The sequence below is a fragment of the Serinus canaria genome, chromosome 3 (genome assembly GCF_022539315.1).
Source record: "Serinus canaria isolate serCan28SL12 chromosome 3, serCan2020, whole genome shotgun sequence".
In the NCBI taxonomy this organism is placed as follows: Eukaryota; Metazoa; Chordata; class Aves; order Passeriformes; family Fringillidae; genus Serinus; species Serinus canaria.
In genome coordinates this window covers 30,749,140-30,769,568 of record NC_066316.1, presented here as the reverse complement: position 1 = coordinate 30,769,568, position 20,429 = coordinate 30,749,140, and the positions used below count along the sequence as shown (strand labels likewise).

Genomic DNA, 20,429 nt, shown 5'->3' with positions numbered 1-20,429 from the left:
GGAATAAAGAAAGAAATGGCTGCAGGGGGAAAGTAAGATAAAAGTTAAAAAAGATATCAACCTATTTAATTAAATCAACAGTAAAATTTATTCAGGTCCTTTTTATGTGTAGTGAGATAGGTTGTATACATTTTTGCCATGTATGTTCATGTGTGCTGCTACCTTTTCTAGACCCTGTCTTTCACTGGCTGCAGTATTTTGCATTGTTTATCTGCACTGATGGCTACTTCCCATCTTGCATGGAAACTGGTGTTTGTTATTTGGGGGCATAGATAACCACAAGATAACTACATTCTAATAACACTGTAAACACATATAAACTGGACATGTGAATAAACAAAAATATGGATCTGCACTTCATTTAGAAAATAATTTAAAAACACAAACCTCCCAACCTTACAAAAGACTAATCAAACTGCTTGTTTCAAAGGGGAAATGCTGAGCCAAAGGATGTGAAATCCTCAGACTGAAGAATGTGGTGAGCAAACTTACAGCGCAGAGATGGCTTTCAGAGGAGCAATGAGCTTGGAGAGGAAACTCAAAAAAAAAAAATCAGAAGAGGTAACTGGGCTTGGCCGGTGTAACCAGTTTTCTTTAAACTTGGACACTGGAAAGCAAGCAACTATAAAGTGCAGTCTTAGCTGAGGTGATTAATTTTAATGGTTGTACATAGCCTCAGAGAAAACTGCTCCTACACGCATTTGTCTGACGTCTATTCTTCTTGTTTTGACTGGAGAGGACATGGGTTAGAACTTGCATGGTAAATAAAGCTTAGCATTGCAGCACCATAGGCAGGTATTCATGAATTTTTTTCTTCACTCATCAAACGCCTTCATGACAAAAGCAAAGAAGGGAAAACACGAGATGACATTTGGCAGCACAGGCCCTATTATGATGCAAACCAGCTTTCTTACTCTGCACAGAAAGAACTCACTAGTTTTGAAGGCACACATTTCCCAGCCTTTTGATTTAGCTGATGTCCAAGCCTCATAGAGATGGTGAACACCTTTCCTAAAAGAAGCTTCTTGCCCCATAACCCCCACTCACTGACGTCCATTCTAACCTTCCCATCAGCTCCTGCCCTGTTACCAAATGGCAACACTGAAATAAATTGCTCCACAATAGAAAAAATACATCATAAAAAGCAAAGGCCTCACTTATGAGAAAAGAACATTATGATTACATAGAAGTAACCATATAATCTGTTATTAACTGTAAGGCTCATAAAACTTCATGAATATCTCAATTATATCACCTCTCCAGATTATATAATAAAACAGCATAATGAGCTTCAGTTTAACTTGACAAGGCTGAACACTGCTCCTCTTTTTAAAAAGCTTTTTATAAAATGACATTCCCTCCTAATACTTGACTTGCAAGCACTCTAAAGACACCATGTACAACATTAAAAATAAACTTCTTCATTTTCCTACCGCTGTTGCTTATCACTACCACAGTATTCACAAGGTTTTCTTTTTAAAGACATTAGCTTATACAAGCATCTTCTCGTGACAATAGGTGCAATGCCATTTGCAACACTTCTAAAGGCTAAATATATATTTTTATATATTTTTATATTTGTTCTAGTTCCTCTAACTTTTTTATTAATCTGTTCTCAGTTCTGGGACAACGTGAAAATATTTAAATCCTATTTTTAATAAGAAGATACTACAAGGAATGAGCTTGCTTTGCCAATGGGTCATGGAGAGCCCAAACCTTTATTATCAGTCACACAGTGAAGATACATGCAATTACTGCAACTATTTACTGAAAACACACTTGCTAATTCTGTGACTGGCAGTGACACACTGTGCTGGGTGCTGGCTGGTGCCAAGGCAGCTGCCAAAAAGCTGCAAGTCCAAAAAGGGAAAGGAGAGGATTAGACTATCATTCCTGTTTCCAAGAATAAAGTACTCTAAAAGAGCAAGTCACTTGCTAGGTAATAATTTTCTGGTGTTTATATGGTAAACTTCTGTAAAGTGAATTGCTGTTGGCATTGCCAGAGTTTACAAAGCAAAGGTACTTGCCAAAAGGCAGCTTCACTGGAAGTATTGTTCAAGTAAACACGGAATGGAAAGTTATTAAGCAAAATGAACAGCTAATTTTGCCGTGATCATATCAGGAACATTGAGTATTTTCACTTAAACTTCAGAACCTGAGGTACAAAAGAGCACACAGTGATCGCGGGAAACTTAGCGGCACGTAGAACAGAATCCTGGCTATAGTTCATGAAGGAATGGGGTTATTTTTGCCAACTGAAAAGAATAACATGTCTCCAAAGCACACTGTTTTCACTAATGTTGTCAGACAACTACATCTTTAGTCTAGATGCGCATGAATACATGTGCACTTAGTGCTCAAGCTCACACACCTCTCTTTTTGTTTATTTTGCAGATTAAACAGGAAAATAGCAAAGTATTCAGCTTAAGTTTTCTTCACTCAAGTAGCTCAGTAGTTGGTTTTCTTTTTGAAATCCCTCTGCCCAGAAAACCACTTGTGTAGCTAGGATGGATGGGATCAGCCAACACACATCTGCACAGTAAGTGAGCAGAAGAAACCCAGCATTTCCCAGGATGTTCCCAATACTACATCGTGCAATAAGGAGATTCTGTCCCCAGTTACATATATTTCATAAACACTGGAAACTAGTACTCAGAAAAAAGTTCACAGGTTCATTGGTCACAGATGCTCATGAGGTATTTTGTAACCAGAGCTGCTCTTATGCCAAAAGCTGTCTACAGGAATCAGGAAATCTTTCCCCTCCACTACCATTCGGATGCTATATCAGGCCAAACAAGGAAATCTTTCCAAACAATTCCTGAACACCAAAGTATTGAGAAAATTTCCATTAGTAGACCAGAATTAAAAATAAAAAAATTTGATTTTTTTTCTTTTTTTCTATTCTACAATTCTCAAAATTTAAATTATGTGGAAGTTTTCTCCTGCTTTCTCCTACTTTCTCCTCTCCCCCTCTTTCAAAAACTTGAAATGAAATGCCAACAGCCAAGTTTGCTGCTTTATTTTAATTTTCTACTAAGAAGCTAAAATAATATATTCAAAATGCCGTTCCTATTAAACAGGATTTCAAAACTTACATTTCAAAATTTCTTAAATTTTCAAAGTGTGAAACTGCAACATGAAACCCTTGAAAATACTGAAATTACTCTCCAACAATTTAAGATTTTTTTCATCTACCTCATTTTCTAGCTAACATGGTATTGCTAAAGCAATCAGTGATTTAATTCTGCAATTAATTTCCTTTCACTAACCTTAATTTTTCCTTCCCTATGATACAAGCTGTGTCTTGCAGTTGTTTTCAGGAATTAAAAACGTGACAATTAATGACTTCAAAACTCATAATTTTTCAGTCAGTGTGAACATGTCTTTTTGTCTGAAAAACATTACTCACTTACAGAACTTTGCTAATTTAAATTCTAATTTATGTTCATATTTTAATTAAACTAGTATCGGTTTGAGCTGCTGCTGAAGAAAAAGGATGCTTTATAACGGTCTAAGTTATTATATATGGCATTATTCAAAAATACAGCAAACAAACCAATCTCTTCATTTGTAGCATGGTGTACTCCTGAGTACCTTCAAGCACTGCACTTCAAAAAAAGCTAAACCAAAGAGCAGTGCAGCACAGTATACATACCAAGTGCACAATGATTGATGGCTAAAAAACAAGGGAGAAAATGTTTACTTAAGAACATCTTAAATATCATCTGCACCCTACTGATTCCAGGGCTTCAAGTGACAGCTCATCCATCTTTAGGAAATCCTAAGCCACAAGATATGACTTTGAGGGGCTGAGATGCCTGACACCAGTCCAAGAGACACAGGGAGTGACTGGCAAGGCAGACTTGGGGGTTCAGAACTTGTTTTCTTTGCCTCAAATAGCTCAGATGTGGTAATCAAGACATATTCTGTAATTCTGTTTTACAGAGGTTTAGGTAAATGCTAATCTACTAAATTAATGACAATTAAAAGGAACTTCCCCACATACATAATTAGGGCTTTGAGATTTTTAGGCAAATCTATAGTTATTTTGAGATCAAAACAATATATATAGATACACTAATAACAATAATTCCACATTACAACAAAAGGTATTCACTGTCATAACAGTAGCAAACTAAGGGCTGAGGAAAAACCATGTTGAAAACTAATGAATTACTAAAGCACACTAATTTTCACCTAATATATCAACAGCCTTATAAATCCATGGCACATCATATATATGGAAAATGTCTGCTTGAATGAACTCAGTTTTAGACAACATTTAATCTCTTCCTTGTAGACACATATGAGGTGAACTTCTGCTCCCCCTCATCCCAGCCCTCTCCTCACAGGGTTACAAAACTGAGATTTCAATTACCAGCCTTAGTTCTCCACTCTTTCCACATTCTAGCATTTTCCAAAGGACTTCCACTGAGTGCAAGAGCATCCAGCCACTTTTTGCAGTCTTTCAACCTGTCCTGTTTTTAATATAAGTCTGACACTACTGTGCTCCTCCTGGGAACATGAAATAGTTTAAGCAAGACATTCAAGAAGGAGACCAAAACAGGACTATGATTCCATCTTGGACAGTTGTAAGGGCTCCCCCATCTTATGGACTCCCTCAGGATATCTGGACCCATCCGGAGGCAACAGATTGTCCTGAAGTGAAATTTTCTCATTCACAGCAAAGGCACTCACTCCTAACAGATCCCTGGAATTAGTCCTCAGTCACAGACAGATATTCTGCAGGACTCAGTGTCAATGAGATGCAAGGCTAGGGTTGGGAGTCTATTACTGAACGTGGCTTTTTAGGATTTTACATTTTATTTCATGTAGACCACTGCAAAATATTTCAAATTAGAGAATTTAACTCATTGTATCATGCCACATCTCAAAAGGGAGTTATTAAGTAGGGCATTTTTCTTCCCTTCCTATGCTTGCCATCTATTGAGGCACCTTGATTAAATAGTCTGATGTTATGCTCAAAGTCCCACGAATTTCTGGTTTCCGTGCAGTACCTTTTTAAAACTGGATCATGAAAATAGCATAGGCAGAACTCTAAGTGCAAAACACCCTTCAATTCATTTACAGCCAATCAAGTGTTCTTAATATTTATTTTCCTTATTAACTGTTCTCTAGACAGTCTGTACAGCATTTTTTCCTCTGGAGATCCACTATAACCAGGGAATAGAGATAAATCTTGATCACAGTCTATGGAAAAATCAGTTCAAGTGTACAGTGGGCCACGTGTTTTTAGAGGGGATAGAGAGCAGCACTTACCCTGCTGACTTCTTTAGGAGCCACTTCATCTAAAAGGAAAAAAAGCAAACAATTAGGCACTCTGGGAAGTTTCCAGACTGAATGAAAAACAAGATAAAAACCTTCAAATTATTTTTGCACATTTGCACAAAACTTTCCTAATATGGTTCAATCAAGTGATTGAAATATCCTGAGATTGGCTTGCATTTACAATCTTTTAAAAGCTTCTAAAGCTAAAAATCAATTGAAATTAGAGTAAAGTTTTTAAGGATTTTATCCTGACTTAATAGAATACAAAATTTCATACATTTCAGAATTCAGAGGGAAAACATTAAAACCATTAAACACTAAATTTATATTCTAATTCAGTATGGGTATTGTTAGTACTGCTTAGTGTGAGAATTAAAGGCCTTTGCTACCAAATCTATGTCACCAACATCCTACAAGGAAGATAGTGAGCAGACTTAGACCCTCTGTTCTAATATCAAAGATGCTAGTCCTGTTGACTTTGGATGTGGAAGAAAAAACCTTGTAGCCATAAGTAAAGAAGAATACCACTGATGAGATCTAGCATAACATGTTAAAAGAAAATAGATTACAAGAATATATAAATACATACATACATACATACATATATATATATATATATATATATATATATATATATATGCACGCAAACTATAATGTTTTGTTCTTTCAAATGCAAACAGACTTTCATGCATTTTTAGTAAGTTTAATACATATAAATAGACACAGGTACAATATCAGAGCTAAAGCATTGAGTAGTATTTCTGAAAATGCAGGGAGCGCAGCTATACAGCAAGAACACATCTGCCACAGGAGGAGTTTTCAACTTTCAGTTTAACCACACCAAAAATAGCTTAAAAACACCTTTACCAACCTCCAGTTCGTTAGTTGCTTCTGAAAACATGAAGAGAACTATCTGTAACCTTTTATTTGCCCCGAGGAGTCAAATTACTATACTTCAGAAATTAAAATTATATCAGGAAATAGTTTTACTATCACAGAAAATACCATATGATTATATTTGTCCAAGGCTCTTCATATTTTGCCATTTACAATGAACTTTTAACCAATAAAGTTAGAAAACCCCCAGATTTTCTAGCAAACACATTTAATACACAATTTCTGATGAAAGAATTCTCTATAGCAATACAGATTTCCCCTCAAAATTGAGTGGTGCTAAGGAAAATAATATATGTCAAAACCATGAGCAAATACTAGTCTCCTCTTAATCTCAGTCAAATGATATGCCACCAATTTACACATGCAGAACACAAACTTAATTTGACTATTTAAGGCAGTTCTGTTGCTTGCAGTGCAATGTGCAACACATGCTCTTCCACATTCAGTGATGTTATCTTCCTGAAGATAACCACACAAATCTACATACCAGTTACAAGAACAGCCAGAGCTACACTCAAAATCCCTCTCTCCTATTACTTGACTTCTGACACTGAGCAACAGGAAATGTGAGCAACACAAAGTGTACTCTCAGTTTTCAGTCATCAACGGATCAAACATTTCTTCAATCAGTGGCAACACTTTTCTGTTGAAAGGATGGGGATTTCTTCCTCACACTTTTGTGGGGTAGGAGGGGTGTTAGATTTTGTTTGGCTGGTTATTAAACCTGAGTCACCAGTCTTTAGCATTCTCAAAATGCTATGAGCTGCACAGTTCAAATACATAATACCAGAAAAACTATTTTATTTTGAATCTGTGCAATACGTTTTTCATCTGATTCCCTCTATTCACCTTTTTCATGGAGCCTGTGATTCTTCAGATCTCTGAAGCACATTAAAAAAAATAAAATCCCATTTCATACTTGGATTTCTATGCACTCATTTTAAAAAACAAAACAAAACAAAGACCAATAAGTTTCGGACAATTGCAAGATGCTAAGCCACAAAGAAAAATTTCATGCAAAGAAAGTCTTCAGCATCTCAGAGATGATGTTTTGAGCCATTTACCAATTTAAGCAATGATTCTAATGCCCAGTTAGTTTTATCACAGGAACTCTTCTGCAAAAACAATATCGACTTTCTCCCTGGTCTTACATTGTTCTTTATTTCTGTGTAGGTAAATACTGCTGCTCATACACGCTAATGTTGTTGATGACAGCAAACAAATGCTTAGGATTAATTCTATTTGGGATCCCAGATAGCTCTACAGTCACAGTTTCCTAAGGAATGTTTTCCCACACAGCAGATGTCAGATTGACCTAATCATTTTTCTTTTCAAAATTTGTATTAGGCTTTAGAGAATAAGGCACAAGTTGCTTGCAATGCAATTAGACCAGCAGAGATATATTTGCAGATTTTTTTTACCTTGAAAAATGTCATACACCTATAGATCAGTAGAAATTCCACATCAGTTTGTGTAGATTGGTTAAAGACTGATCTCACCACCCTGAAATAAAGGTTTACTTAATCTCTGCAGTAGAATGGCATCAGTCAGATGAAATTGGTCAGTCTATTTTAATTGCAATTTGCATCCTTATTTTAGACATCTCGAATCTGGCAGCTTCTGTCTGCACCGCACTAGTAGGATCTTTCAAAGATACCTCAGCTGAGTGTGGGTTTCCTAAAGCAGTAACTATCACACATATGCAAGAGAAATTTCAAGCCATCACTCAAAAACATTATTGCTTCTTAATGCACAATCTCATTAAGGGCACCTGAACACTGCTCCTGATTTTCAACAGTCTGGATTACCTCACAATTCAGAAGCACTTTTTGTTTTACTTCACAGAAAACTAATTTAGTTTGTTTAAACATAGGTCTAGACATTGAAAGGGAATTTTCATTATTGATCACTGGTGGCATGCTGTATTTCTTTCCCTGAAGCAGGACAAAACATAAATTCTAGTTATTTTACATGAACAATAAGATCTACACTGTTATTTTTAAGCTCCTGAAAAATGATGCTCAGTTCTAGCTCTTCTTAAGTAACATGCAACAGACAATAAATAAGGCCTGAACCAAGACTTCACTGCAGATGGTAAGCAGAGAAACATATTGTCTGCCAGGTGTCCTAAAATTTTAATTCACTCCTTCACATATAAGCAAACAGGGCACTACATACAATAGGATTCAGGAGACTGTGCATTTGGCTTCATTAGAAATACCTAGATCTGGTAAATTTGGAACCTTATTGTTTTCTACAGTCTTAGCCCACATTAAATTGATGAAAATTCTGGCCAGAAAACTTCCAAAAGGCATCTTCTGAAAGTATCTCCAGTCCTTGTGAGAACAGAAAAGCATGAGGAACATCCAGGGTTTTTTTCTGTTTCCAAAATTGCTTAGTATTACAAAACATACCAATAGATGGTAGCTCCACATGTATACACCCATGATCATAAAAATCCTCAACTGTAAAATGTGTGTGGCAACTTAAACTAATCTAAGGAGGGCATTTCCACATCTGCTAAAAGCTCCATAAAATTCTATAGAAGTCTATCAAGTTTAATATACCTCAGCAAAAATCATGTTGGAACCTGGGCTCTGACCATCAGGAAGAAACTTAATAGTTTCCAGCACTAAATATGCTTTACCAAGAGAGTTTATGATTGTATTTTATGGTAATTAGACAATGACTTCATATCCTATTCAACAGGGCTGCTGAATGACAAGAGTGTTAAACTGGTTAGCTCATCTATGTTATCAGTCAGCGAGGTGCAATCACCATTGTTTATTACTGGAATGCAGCCACAAGACAACTGGCTGAAGAGTGTGTAAAACAGTTTATAATTTTTTCATACTTACCCATTTACAGCTATACCTTTATGCTCATAACTACTGCTTTTCTTGTCCAACACACAATTCCGCCTGGCTTTCACTCCACTAGCTGCACTGCAGCTTTCTTTAAAACTGATTACATGTCATGTTAGCATGTCTGGTGAAAGACTCATCCAGTAGCAACTCCATTTCAATGTATCTAAGAAACAACATTATCACTACTAATCTGCCCTCTCACTTTTGAATAGAGATGTCTCTTCATTCAAATATTTTTCAAATCCTAAATTCAAACTTCAAAATCAAAGTTTTATTGCGTTCAGAAGGTGTTTTCAAAAACAAGGAAAATATTACATTGCCATTGGCTCAAATGCTACTCAGACATATACCCTAAGCAATTGCATTAAAATCAATAGAACTGCTACAGCATGCATTGGAAAACAGAAATGCTTTTTTGTATTAAATGTCATGGCATTTCTGTAATATATAATGATTCAAAGCTGAAAGAGATGATTTAAAGAGAACACTGCTTGAAGCAGGTCCTACAAAGCTCCAGCAACCTGAGAAAGCCCCACTGGATCTTGTCCACTGCAAGACATTTGGATATTTTAAAAACATGCACACCTTCTGGACCCTGCTGGGCCTCTGGAGTTTGGCTTTTTTATTTCTAGACCATGAACACCTGTTCCCAACTGATAAGATGCCTGGAGAACTTTAAGGAAAGGCACTTCCTCCTGCTTTCCCAACATCTATATACAGCCCACACTCCATTCTGAGCCCAGGGAGACAAGGGATGGGATCACACAGCTCAGTGCCATGAGGTTCCCATCCCTGGCATGGAGCGAGGCTTCCAAGACTGTTGGCCCAAACAGTCCAAGACATTTCAACAGATTGTCAGCTTCTGGAGCAGGAAATACTGCATGTGTCTCAGTGACAGCTAAAGAACATAATAATCTTACACATGTTAGGAAGAATGTAATATTTCACTTACCCTGGGGAGAATCAGATATCAGCATTTTTAGTAAACTTTTTGCTTTTAATTATTTCTATTTTGTTCTCATCTCTACTTTTTTGACCACTGTATTCTCATCTCCTTCCATAAAATATTGGTTTTTCAGGGAAAAACATGTCCATGTAATAAAACTGCAAGCTATTGAACTCTCAAGAAGTTGTTTAAAAATTTCAGATTTTAGTGTTTATCACTACAGAGAATCAAAAGTAGAACAAGAAGCTTTGCCGCCTGCCTGATTTTCGTCTTTCTGCACCTCTGACTACATTGAAAACAACTGTCATGTTACTGAACTTTGCAGTAAAATCCTCAGAATTTGCAGAAGAATCAAGACCGAGTAGCTTTCTTCTCTTTAGAACAGCTGACAAAAGAAACAAAAGAAAATGCCCCAGAGGAAAAGTTTGCTAACGTCAACAAGGGTAAGGGATCATTAGAGCTCGAGAGGATAGGTTACCATGTGAAAGGGTGCAGTGTGAAGCATATTTATGTCAGGGGAATAATTTCAATCCCTCTGAATAAACCATACTGTAACTACAACATAGGTACATTTGGATAAGTGATGTATTTTATTCACTTTACTCCAGAGATTGAAAACCAAGAAACTGAAAAAATGTTCAAATTAATCAAGAAAAAAACCTGAAGATTAAAAAGACAGATTAAAATTTACAAATTAAGCCTTTTTGCTTTTAGGACATTTCAGCTGATTTGTTAGTAATCATAATCAAGCTCTCAGTGACTGAGTCGAATATTACAGAATAATGAGGTGCAGATAATTCATGACTTTGGAGTCTTTGAAAAATGACATGTTACACTAACATGATGAACAGATTGAAACCAAGAGAAGATTGAACTATTTACTACTTATCAGTACCACCACTGTGAGTAAAACATTTTGCTTGCAATGAGAAGACTGCTAAGAAATATATAAAATTATAACTTCAGTGTGTGGAAAGGAGCAGAATATGTAACTACAAAATAATAGACAGTTCTCTGTGAAAGATAATGACTGCACCTTATGAATTCCTGAAGTAGTCAGTTTTATTCTAAAAAGATTTTATGATGACAGATAATTATAGTTCACAAGAATGATACAAGAAAAAAATAATTTTAAAAATTATCTTTTTGGCTTCTCTACAACAACAACAACAAAAAATCCAAGGTGTTGTGGATTTCAGTATTCTTCTACTGACATTTGAACAAACGAAAAATTTATCTCTCTCTAATAGCAGGTGCAGTATTAAACATGCTAGGCCAGATTTAGAAAAGTTTCCAGGTAGGGATACATGCACTATGATTTCAAAAAAATTCTCCAAAGCAGTCTGGTACCCAATTCCCTGAAATTAAAGGAAGTTAAATACCCCAATGATGAGTAGGTCTCTTGATTTACTCTGCTGATTCTCACTGCTCACATGACAATGGTCATACACTAATTTGTAGAGGCCCAGCACCTTGTGAAACCCTAAGATGATATTAAGGTTATGTGAAGTAATTAAGGAAGGTTATTGAACATTACTAAAAGACAAGATAAAATTGTGATGAACACCAGTTGTCCCTGGCTGAAAACAAGAATGTTCCCAATGAAGCTCTGTTTATATAGCTCTGACTGGTCTTGTGTAACCTCGAGGCCATGCTGTAACAGCCAACATCAGACACCCCAACACCAGAACCCATCACGAAGTCCCAGCACCTAGGGGTCCACATGCATCAGGAGATATGGTCATTAAATGCCTTGGCACATCAGCATCCAGATTATCCTTTGACCCAGACAGGTTCTCCAAGAGGAGGTTCCACAAAACTTTACAGGTAGAACTCAGTCCTCAATGGACTGACAATTTCTGCACATGCCCACCAGCACATCTGGATGCTCCACTATGCCAACAAATCTACTGCATACCAACTTTCCACTACAGAAACTTTGACACAGGCTTCAAACTGAACGCTGGCTGTACTGCCAGGCACTGATGACAGTCGCATCATAGGAATCTAGCTCCTTGAATCATTAAGAAAGGGAGGTAAATCACAGTATCTCTGCCATTAGGAACATGAGAAACACTTGGTGACAGAAATCATCCCTTTCTAGGGGTTGCAAGGCAAATGTGACTCAGACACACACTCACACAGAGAAGAGATTAAACTGGAAATTTCAGAAGGAATTCAGAAGGGGGAAAAAAAAAAGGGGGAAAAAAAAAAAAAGAAGAAAACAATGCCCAAAGGAAAACTGCCGATTCAGATCTACAAGCTTCGAGTAAATGAAGAACTGGATGTGTTCGTGAAAGACAAAATTACTTTCATGTGCATTTTTTATTTAACTAACAAAATCCAATCCAGATGGTAAATTAATTGAAATACTTAATAAGAAATCAGGAAATACATAAAGAAATCAGCTGGAAAGCTAATAAACTATATCTAACACAGCAGTAAGAGAAGTGCAAGTACCACTTCTGTTGGTGGAATAAAGGGAACCAGAGCAAACTGCACCTCTTCAGCAAGGCTGTAGTTGCCACCTGCTGGGATAAGGAGCTGTGTCTATCTCCCAAATTGTCAATCTGAGAGAACTACTAATGATCACACACTGAGAGCCAGCAACCAAGCGAGAAATCTATTCCTGCAAGTATGAAAAGGGTAATTCATAATCTAAGTCCCTTCTCACCATGCCTTCAAAATAGTTTTGAAACAGTCATGATTGAGGAATCTCAAAATTTGTCAGTTACAGCATCCTTCTTCCCAACTTCCTTCATCAGGCCTGCCACAGAGTTCTGTCAACACCAACACGAGTTTCTTACGTAAGCAAGCATCACACAACTACTTGGATGAGGAATTTGGAAAAACAACCCCGTGATACAACTGCTTCTTAGACACTTCTTTATATACTACATCTGCCTAGCTCAGAAACACCAGAGCTGTGTTAATTAACACATTTGGGTCTGACATCTACTCGGGCATACATACAAGGCCACCCAATTTTCACATGCAGCACTGATTCCCTCAGGAGCTACCAGGGGACCTGACCATTTCTAGACTTGTTATGACAGCTAATTGCAGGAGTGAGATTAAGTCACTGAAGAGTACACCAAAGAGAACAGCCTAATAACTACATAATACGCTGGTGGTTCAAGAGACAAACATTAACACAACTAAATAAAGCAAGACTAAAAGCACAAAGAGCAAAAGCCTTTCAAAATAGTTTCAAATGGAGGACATGCAGGAAGAGAGGGACAAAGATGCCAGGATGAGCAAGCAGCTTGTACAAAGACATCACATGCACCAATGGTGATCTACTTAACTGACCTCTCTAGGATTATTTTACTTTCTGCCATGGTGGAAAACAAGATCCAGCAAAAAAACCTCAAAAAATACTGTTTACACCGATCATAAAAACTCAAACTGCATCTAAAGGAAACCATACATGTAAGTCACAAGGTAAGATTTGCACAAAAAAAAAATAATCCTTTTGTTTCCAATCTTGTTCACTGCTACTGGTAATGAAAAGAGAATGCTGGAAACTTAAATCATAAGCTTTAAAAATACAGCTGTCAAGAAGAAAAAAAAAAAAAAAGGTAGTGCTTCAGTGTGCTTTGCCATTTTCCATCAAGTGAACAGATGGCATTATTAAAATTCTAGTAGAATGAAGTATTTATAAGTTCATTAGACAACACTAACTATACAAAAAAAGACAGCAATATTGCAAATAAAGCTGCTGGATTCAAAATAGCATAAAAGTACAAATAAGGGTTATAAAATCACATTTATGAGTTAGTATACAAAAACAAATAAGCCAAATAAAACAAAAGCACAAAAGAAATGCAGAAAAAAAGCTCTATAAAACAATAATTTATTTTCCAGGGTCACTTCCAAGTTACTCCATGCATTCTGAGCCTGGATTCTATAAAAAGGAGTTCAAGTTTGACAGTCTCTAAGACAGCTAAAAGGGAAAAAGCTTGTTACATTTGTTTTTCTTTGTATATATAAAATTTATATATAAATGTATGTATAAAATTTATGCTATGATGTACAATAAGTAAGAATGAAAAGGCTCCAGAAATAATGCACACAGAAATGTTATTCTCTGAAATGATATCCTTAGGAAATAAACAAAAAGCCAGCCAAATTCTAGCACATAGGTCAGTGCTTTTAAATGCTGTGCCACACTGGCTTATTTGATACCTGAGGTGCTTTATCTGCACTTCTCTTCACCATTTTGAATTATTAGCCTACACCGAATTCACTTTGGAATCACTCATTTGTAATTGATTGCCTTACTTTCTATTGTCTTTCTTCCAGCCATAGCAATGTCTTGACTTGGTAAAGTGGTGTCTGCTAGGATTCTAATTAACTTGAATAAGATGCAAATTCCTGTCACCTTCAAAATGTGCCAAAATGGATTTACTATAAAAAGAGATAGCTAACAAACTGAAAATTCAGCTTTCACTCCAAATTAATATATACCAGTTCCCATATGTGCAGATTTATTCAAATGCACACCACTTCTCTCTGCAACTTTTATTAGTACAATCTGTGTTAATGTTCAACTCCTTCAAGCACCCTGTCCTCTCTGTGCATATTTTACTCAGTCTGACATGTCATTCTTGGAAAGTCCTTGCTTTGATACCTCCATGGAAAATAACTCAAAGAGGGACATGTCCAATTTCAAAGCATGAATCTTTTTCCAGAGTTTGAAGAATTGCACAGCACTTTTTCTTTTGAGGGATCCATTACCACAAGAGAACATTGATCTGTTGGAGTGTGTCCAGAGGAGGACCACCAAGTTGAGTAGAGGGATGGAACACCTCTCATTTAAGGAAAGATTAAGAGAATTGGCATTTTTTTCAACCTGGAAAAAAGACTTTGGGGTTACATAATTGCAGCCTTCCACTACCTGAAGGGAGCCTACAAGAAAAATGGAAGGAGACTGTTTTCAAGAGCCCGTGTTGACCGGAGAAGGGGGAATGGATTTGAAATGAGAGTTGGTTTGGATTTGACATAATAAAGAAATTCTTTACTGAGAGGGTGAGGAGGCACTGGAACAAGCTACCTGGATAAGCTGAGGGTGTGCCATCTCTGAAGTATTCAAGGCCAGGCTGGATGGAGGTCTGAGCAACCTGGTCAAGTGAAAGGTGTCCCTGTCCACAGCAGGGGGCTTGGACCTATATGATCATTAACTTCCTTCCAAACCAAACCATTCTCTGATTCTATTACCTAAACCATATCCAGTGTTTTTTCAATGTTTGTCTATTACTTAATCAGATCCAATGGATCCCATCTCAGATCAGAATATTTGAAACTCTCTTTTCCAGAAGAGATTAAACTATCTAAAAAGGACTGTCAAGGTGCAGGTCCACACCAGCAGAAACCACTTTGAGCCTGAACTGCCACCTCTGTGCTCTCCTCACTGCCTTGGGGCAGCTTACAGCTGTGGCTGAGCCATAGATATAATCTACAATGACATAAGCAAAATGACCAGCGCATGGGAAAGGCTGGATATAAACACCCAGGGATGGAAGCTGAGGGCAGGCAGTGCAGGCTTAAATCAACCACAGAGTTATTTGCCAGGAACAAGGCAGTTCTGGCCTGAGTGAGCACCACTTGAGCTGACAGGATTCACTGGCATCTCAGTTTCTTAATGACTGGGCTATTCAAGGCCGACTAAAGGAGTCTGAGATTCCTAAGACTTTCAAGGAGGCATTGAAAGCTGTCTTTGCTAAGATGATTGCTACTTATTTTTTGTAACGTGACAAGTTCATTCATATGTAATAGCTTAATATTTAACAAAACAAAATGCAATTATGGCTTCCTTCAGGCTGGAGACACGGACACATCCTCTGTAGTAAAATGCAGTAGTTGCAGTCAAGTCCAGATTTAATGGGCCCTTCCAGTCAAAGAACATGATGATCACATCAACATTCATTTCTATTTATTAGCTTCCTTTAGCACAGGACTGGAATAAATAAGAAGCTTTAATATGTTTTAGGTACCTGTAAAGCACACAGAGAAAGGCTTATGTAAGAATTCACACTATTCTCTTCTTCAAATCTTGAAATACTTCTTAACAATCAAGACACACTGCTAAGCCATACCTCTGAGTATACTCTTTCTTTTGGTCCATCCTGCATCTAAATGATTTAATCTAGAATCGATTATTTAGATGATGATATTTTAGGAACAGGTAAAGAGGAAGGGCATTAAGATTGAAAATTATCTTCAGCCTCCTAGTTTTGAATTATTTAGCCAAATCTCAAATAGAAAACAAGCATGGAGAGAAATGTGCTTTAACAGCACAACAGCAGATTCCTTAACCTTGTTCTAAAAGATGCCTGTGATTCCAGTAACTGATTTACACTGACTTTAATACTTTCTTTTCCATTACCATTCCAGATATACTGGAATAATCCAAACCTACTACCTAACTTACTTTTTTTTTGCCTGCTGAATGTAGTAAGGCAATGAAATTGGATAAGGTGTGCCTACAAAATCAATGACAGCGTAAAAATGTGTTTGGTTCCAAGAAAAACCCATTGCTAGAGACTACAACTTTTTTCAAAAATATTTGAGAAAAAAAAAGCACCTATTATATTTCAGTTTTGTCTTGGGAGAAATATGACCTACAAGGCTAGAGCATTTATTTCTATGAACATCAAATACAAAAGATTAACAAAAAATAAAAAGCTAGGCTCAATGCTGTAAATGGGTGGATGCACACTACTGTGTAGTAGAGAACAGAAAATAATGGCTGGCTTTCCAGTGGGAAGGCCTAGCAGTCAGCTGTGTGGTGCAGACTGGGTTCTCTCCCCAAAGACACATTCTCTTTGGCAACATATTGGGAGGTAGTTTAGAGTGCAAAATTAAGGAAAACAGTCTTTCAGTTTAATCCATCAGTTGATCAATGCTAGTCATAACCATACTGTACATAATTTGATCCACAGAAAGCACAGCAAAATAAATAGTCAGAAATAATTTTTAATGATGGAATCCTGTGTTCTCCTACTTAACATCACTTTGTAATTACGAAAACAAGCCAAAATCCTTATTAAGTACTTTAAAAGTTCTCATTTAAAATATTGCCAGTCACTAAACTTACTTCTTTTTCCATACATAATTTAGCAAGTGTCCTTTAATTTGATGCATAAAGGTATTTCCCATAAACATAAAACAAGTATATAACTGCATGCATTCTTTTAGAAACCCACTCTAGCATGCTGGTTTAGGTTGACAGCTAATATTAGTATAAAAAGGACTTATTACTTAAAATGCAACTTGTAATATCCTGGAAATTGGGCTTTCTTTAAGCCCAAAGAAACCCAGGCTTTGCAGCATCATGGGAATGAAAACCAGCAAGAAAAATGAATAGAAAAAAAATACTACATATTTGTTTGCATCTATGGGGTGCTAATTAGTTGAAAAGGGTGAGTGTTTCAGCCTGCCATCACCAACAGATCACACAATCCACTCTACCTTCTCATAGCCTACATGCATCTAGTCCTGCTTTTGTCCTTTTCTCATCTGTCCTATGCTTCCCCAAAGGGCTCTCCTTTCAGTACAGAAGGGAAAGAAGGAAACCACTTGGTAAAGCCACTTCATTTCCCTATCTACTGGGAATGTAGCCAAGGATGTTTACAAAAAGCATGAGTAAGCTGTAATGGGATAAGCAGGTAAGCTGTTTTCTAAGCTTCTCTACTGACAGAGCAGCTCAGTTTTTCATGTATTATGCCACAGTATCTTTGAAACACTAATCTTCAGAGCAGCAATTTTCTAGTAAATGCTGAAACTAGTAGTGAGAACATTTGTAAGATTCTGAATTTGTTCAATGACTCAATAAAATGAGGATTTATAAGCAAGTTTGGAGGGTTCTTCTGATACAAGTTCAGGACAAAAGGCAGGAGCAAATACATAGGTACTGACAATTCTTTTAAACCTATTTTTGGCATAGACTAACTTTTCAGACAGTCACTGAGACTTCATCTTTGGACGTGCTTTAGAGGCAAATAACAACTGCTTTGTATCATCAACTCAAAGAAAAGCACCACTGTTTTGCGTGTATTTTTCTGCAGCATTTCAACTGGTCATAAGGAACTCCAGATATCTTTTCTATGGAAAAAATACATTCTACTTTTGTATTACCCAGGCCTTTCTATTAAAATTTTAAAAATGAACTGGAGCTTTGTGGGTTTTTTCCCTGTGTATATAGATGCTGGTATCTGGAACTCAACACAGACTTTGTACAACCACTAAAAGCAAAAATTGAAAAGATTAAATACGTCAAATGAAATACATTTAACTAAATACAATCTCTTGCAACTAATCTGAGGTACTTTCAAAGCAAAGGTCAGACTGAGATAACATGATTACTGAGAAGTCAGAACAGAAATTCAATACTTTATCTGGATTCCTAATCTGTTTCCTTGAGGATACACAGGAGTTACCAAGCCAGTTTCCACACTTTTCTCCTCTAGGCTTGGATCCTGGACATGCTTTTAAAACATTTTCAAAACCAAAGGTGATATCCGATGCAAATGTCCAAAAAGAGGTCCTGGTAAGAGCAAAATGTAATGTAATGAAATGAAAAGAAAACAGGTGAGAATGCCTGTTCTTTTACTTAATTCTCTTTTTTAAAATGTGCGAGCTTGTCACTTACCACAGCAAAGGCTTTCATTAACCTTTTGAGACACATAAATGAAGCCTCAAGGATATGAAAACAGTCAGGGCAGGAGCTCCTATTAAATATTTTTTTCTAAGAGGTAAAAATGGAATCAGAATTCACCAAAGATTAGGAAGTCAGAAAGCTCCTGACTTCCTGTCTCTGACACAAATCTCCCCTAATTACTGCACAAAAAAATGCTTCTGTTTCTTCACTCTTTAAGAAAATCCATCTTCAGAAAGAGTAGAGAAAGATAACCATATCTGAGGGATTTGGACATATCATGAGACAGAGAGAACCTTGAGACTAAGGAAAATTATTCCATCATGTAACATATAAAAGAAATAGCAGACCTTGGAATGAAACCTAGGAAAACTGTATTGCTTTTAACAATACTTGAATTGAGAAATATATTAATATATATTTTTAAAATTATAAGCCTAGAGAGATAGGCAGAATGAAAGCTGGTGTTACAAAATTTTCTCTATTTATTAAAAGGAAAATAAGGTACAAATATCAATAAAATGATGCTGAACTAAGCCAGTGTTGATTTCAATGCCTGAACATCTACAGAAAGACAACCACTCAGAAAAAGCCAATAATTTGAGAGCTCTTCAAAAACTCAGCTAATTTATTCTGGAGCTTAGAAAACTTCCAGAAAAAATACAGTATTATTTAAAATAAGCTTTTACTTTAAGATGTGTCATAAAAGTAAAGAAAAGCAATTATTGTATCTCCAGTACTATCCAAGATTTTATGCATATTTATTAAGAATGAAGAAAATCTAAATCAAATATTCTCCCCCTTTAATTAGATTTACAAGAAGACAAAAGAAAGCTGAACTTCCAACATGACATTTATTCCTAAGGATTCTGTATATATAGCTTTTCTCCTTTCATTGTTTCTATTAAAAGAATTATTTTGGAACCATTAACAATCAGAAACCCACCCAATGAATTTTTTTAAGCTGCCCCCAGAAATATTGCTAGATTCTCTTAGCACGTGTATTTTCCTAGAAGTGCTCCAGAAGCATCTCCACATGATGGACAGCTAAACTAAAAAATGCTGAATTCAGAATTATAACAAGTTGTCCACATTTCTGAACAGAAACTGCATTGCCATTGTCACACTGCAAAGAAAACATACAAATCACCTATGCCATCCAGAAAAACAGCTTAGTTTTGGTGAGTTTCTTCAAAGTGTGTTTAAAAGAATCTTGTTTATGCCCCTATGTAAAGGGGCCAATCTCAGCAATGTTTAAATAGATCTGACTGTGTAGAAACATTCAGTTGTAGTATTTATTCCAGAATTTGAGCCTGTGCACTCTCCAATCATAAAGAACTATTTGTGAAGTACAAAACTGCCAACATGGGCCAGCAATTCACTCATCAGTGTTTACATCTAAAAATGGTCACTAAAAGATATTGCACTGGACCAGTATTTCTGTGATTCCCTATGATTTTGTGACTCTACAATATTGTTCTGTGACATCTACCATGAATTTTGAAGAGCTAAAAGTGTTTCTGTACCTGCTCAAACTGTGTTGATTCAAAATTTGATTACTTTTATTAATCAGTGCAACAAAGAGTTTTTGATGAAGGAAAAAACTCTCTCAGAACTTGAAAAAATACTTGCAAATAGCTTTTCCTCTATTATATGGTGCCATTTCCTCTGTACTCGGATGTATGTCTATATATTCACTGTACTTGGTGTATATACAATTGGCTGCTACAATGGGTACCCTCAAACACTGAAAAGTATCAGAGATTTATGG

General features: G+C 36.4%; 1 protein-coding gene across 1 annotated transcript in view; it reads right to left on the bottom strand.

Annotated features, from left to right (window-relative positions):
• PDE10A (phosphodiesterase 10A) overlaps positions 1–20,429 on the bottom strand; it is a 168,038-nt gene that overhangs the window by 63,198 nt on the left and 84,411 nt on the right. Inside the window, exon 3 of the mRNA XM_030236088.2 lies at positions 5,281–5,309. Within this exon, the coding sequence (XP_030091948.1) occupies positions 5,281–5,309 (29 nt within the window). The remainder of the gene's footprint in view (positions 1–5,280; positions 5,310–20,429) is intronic.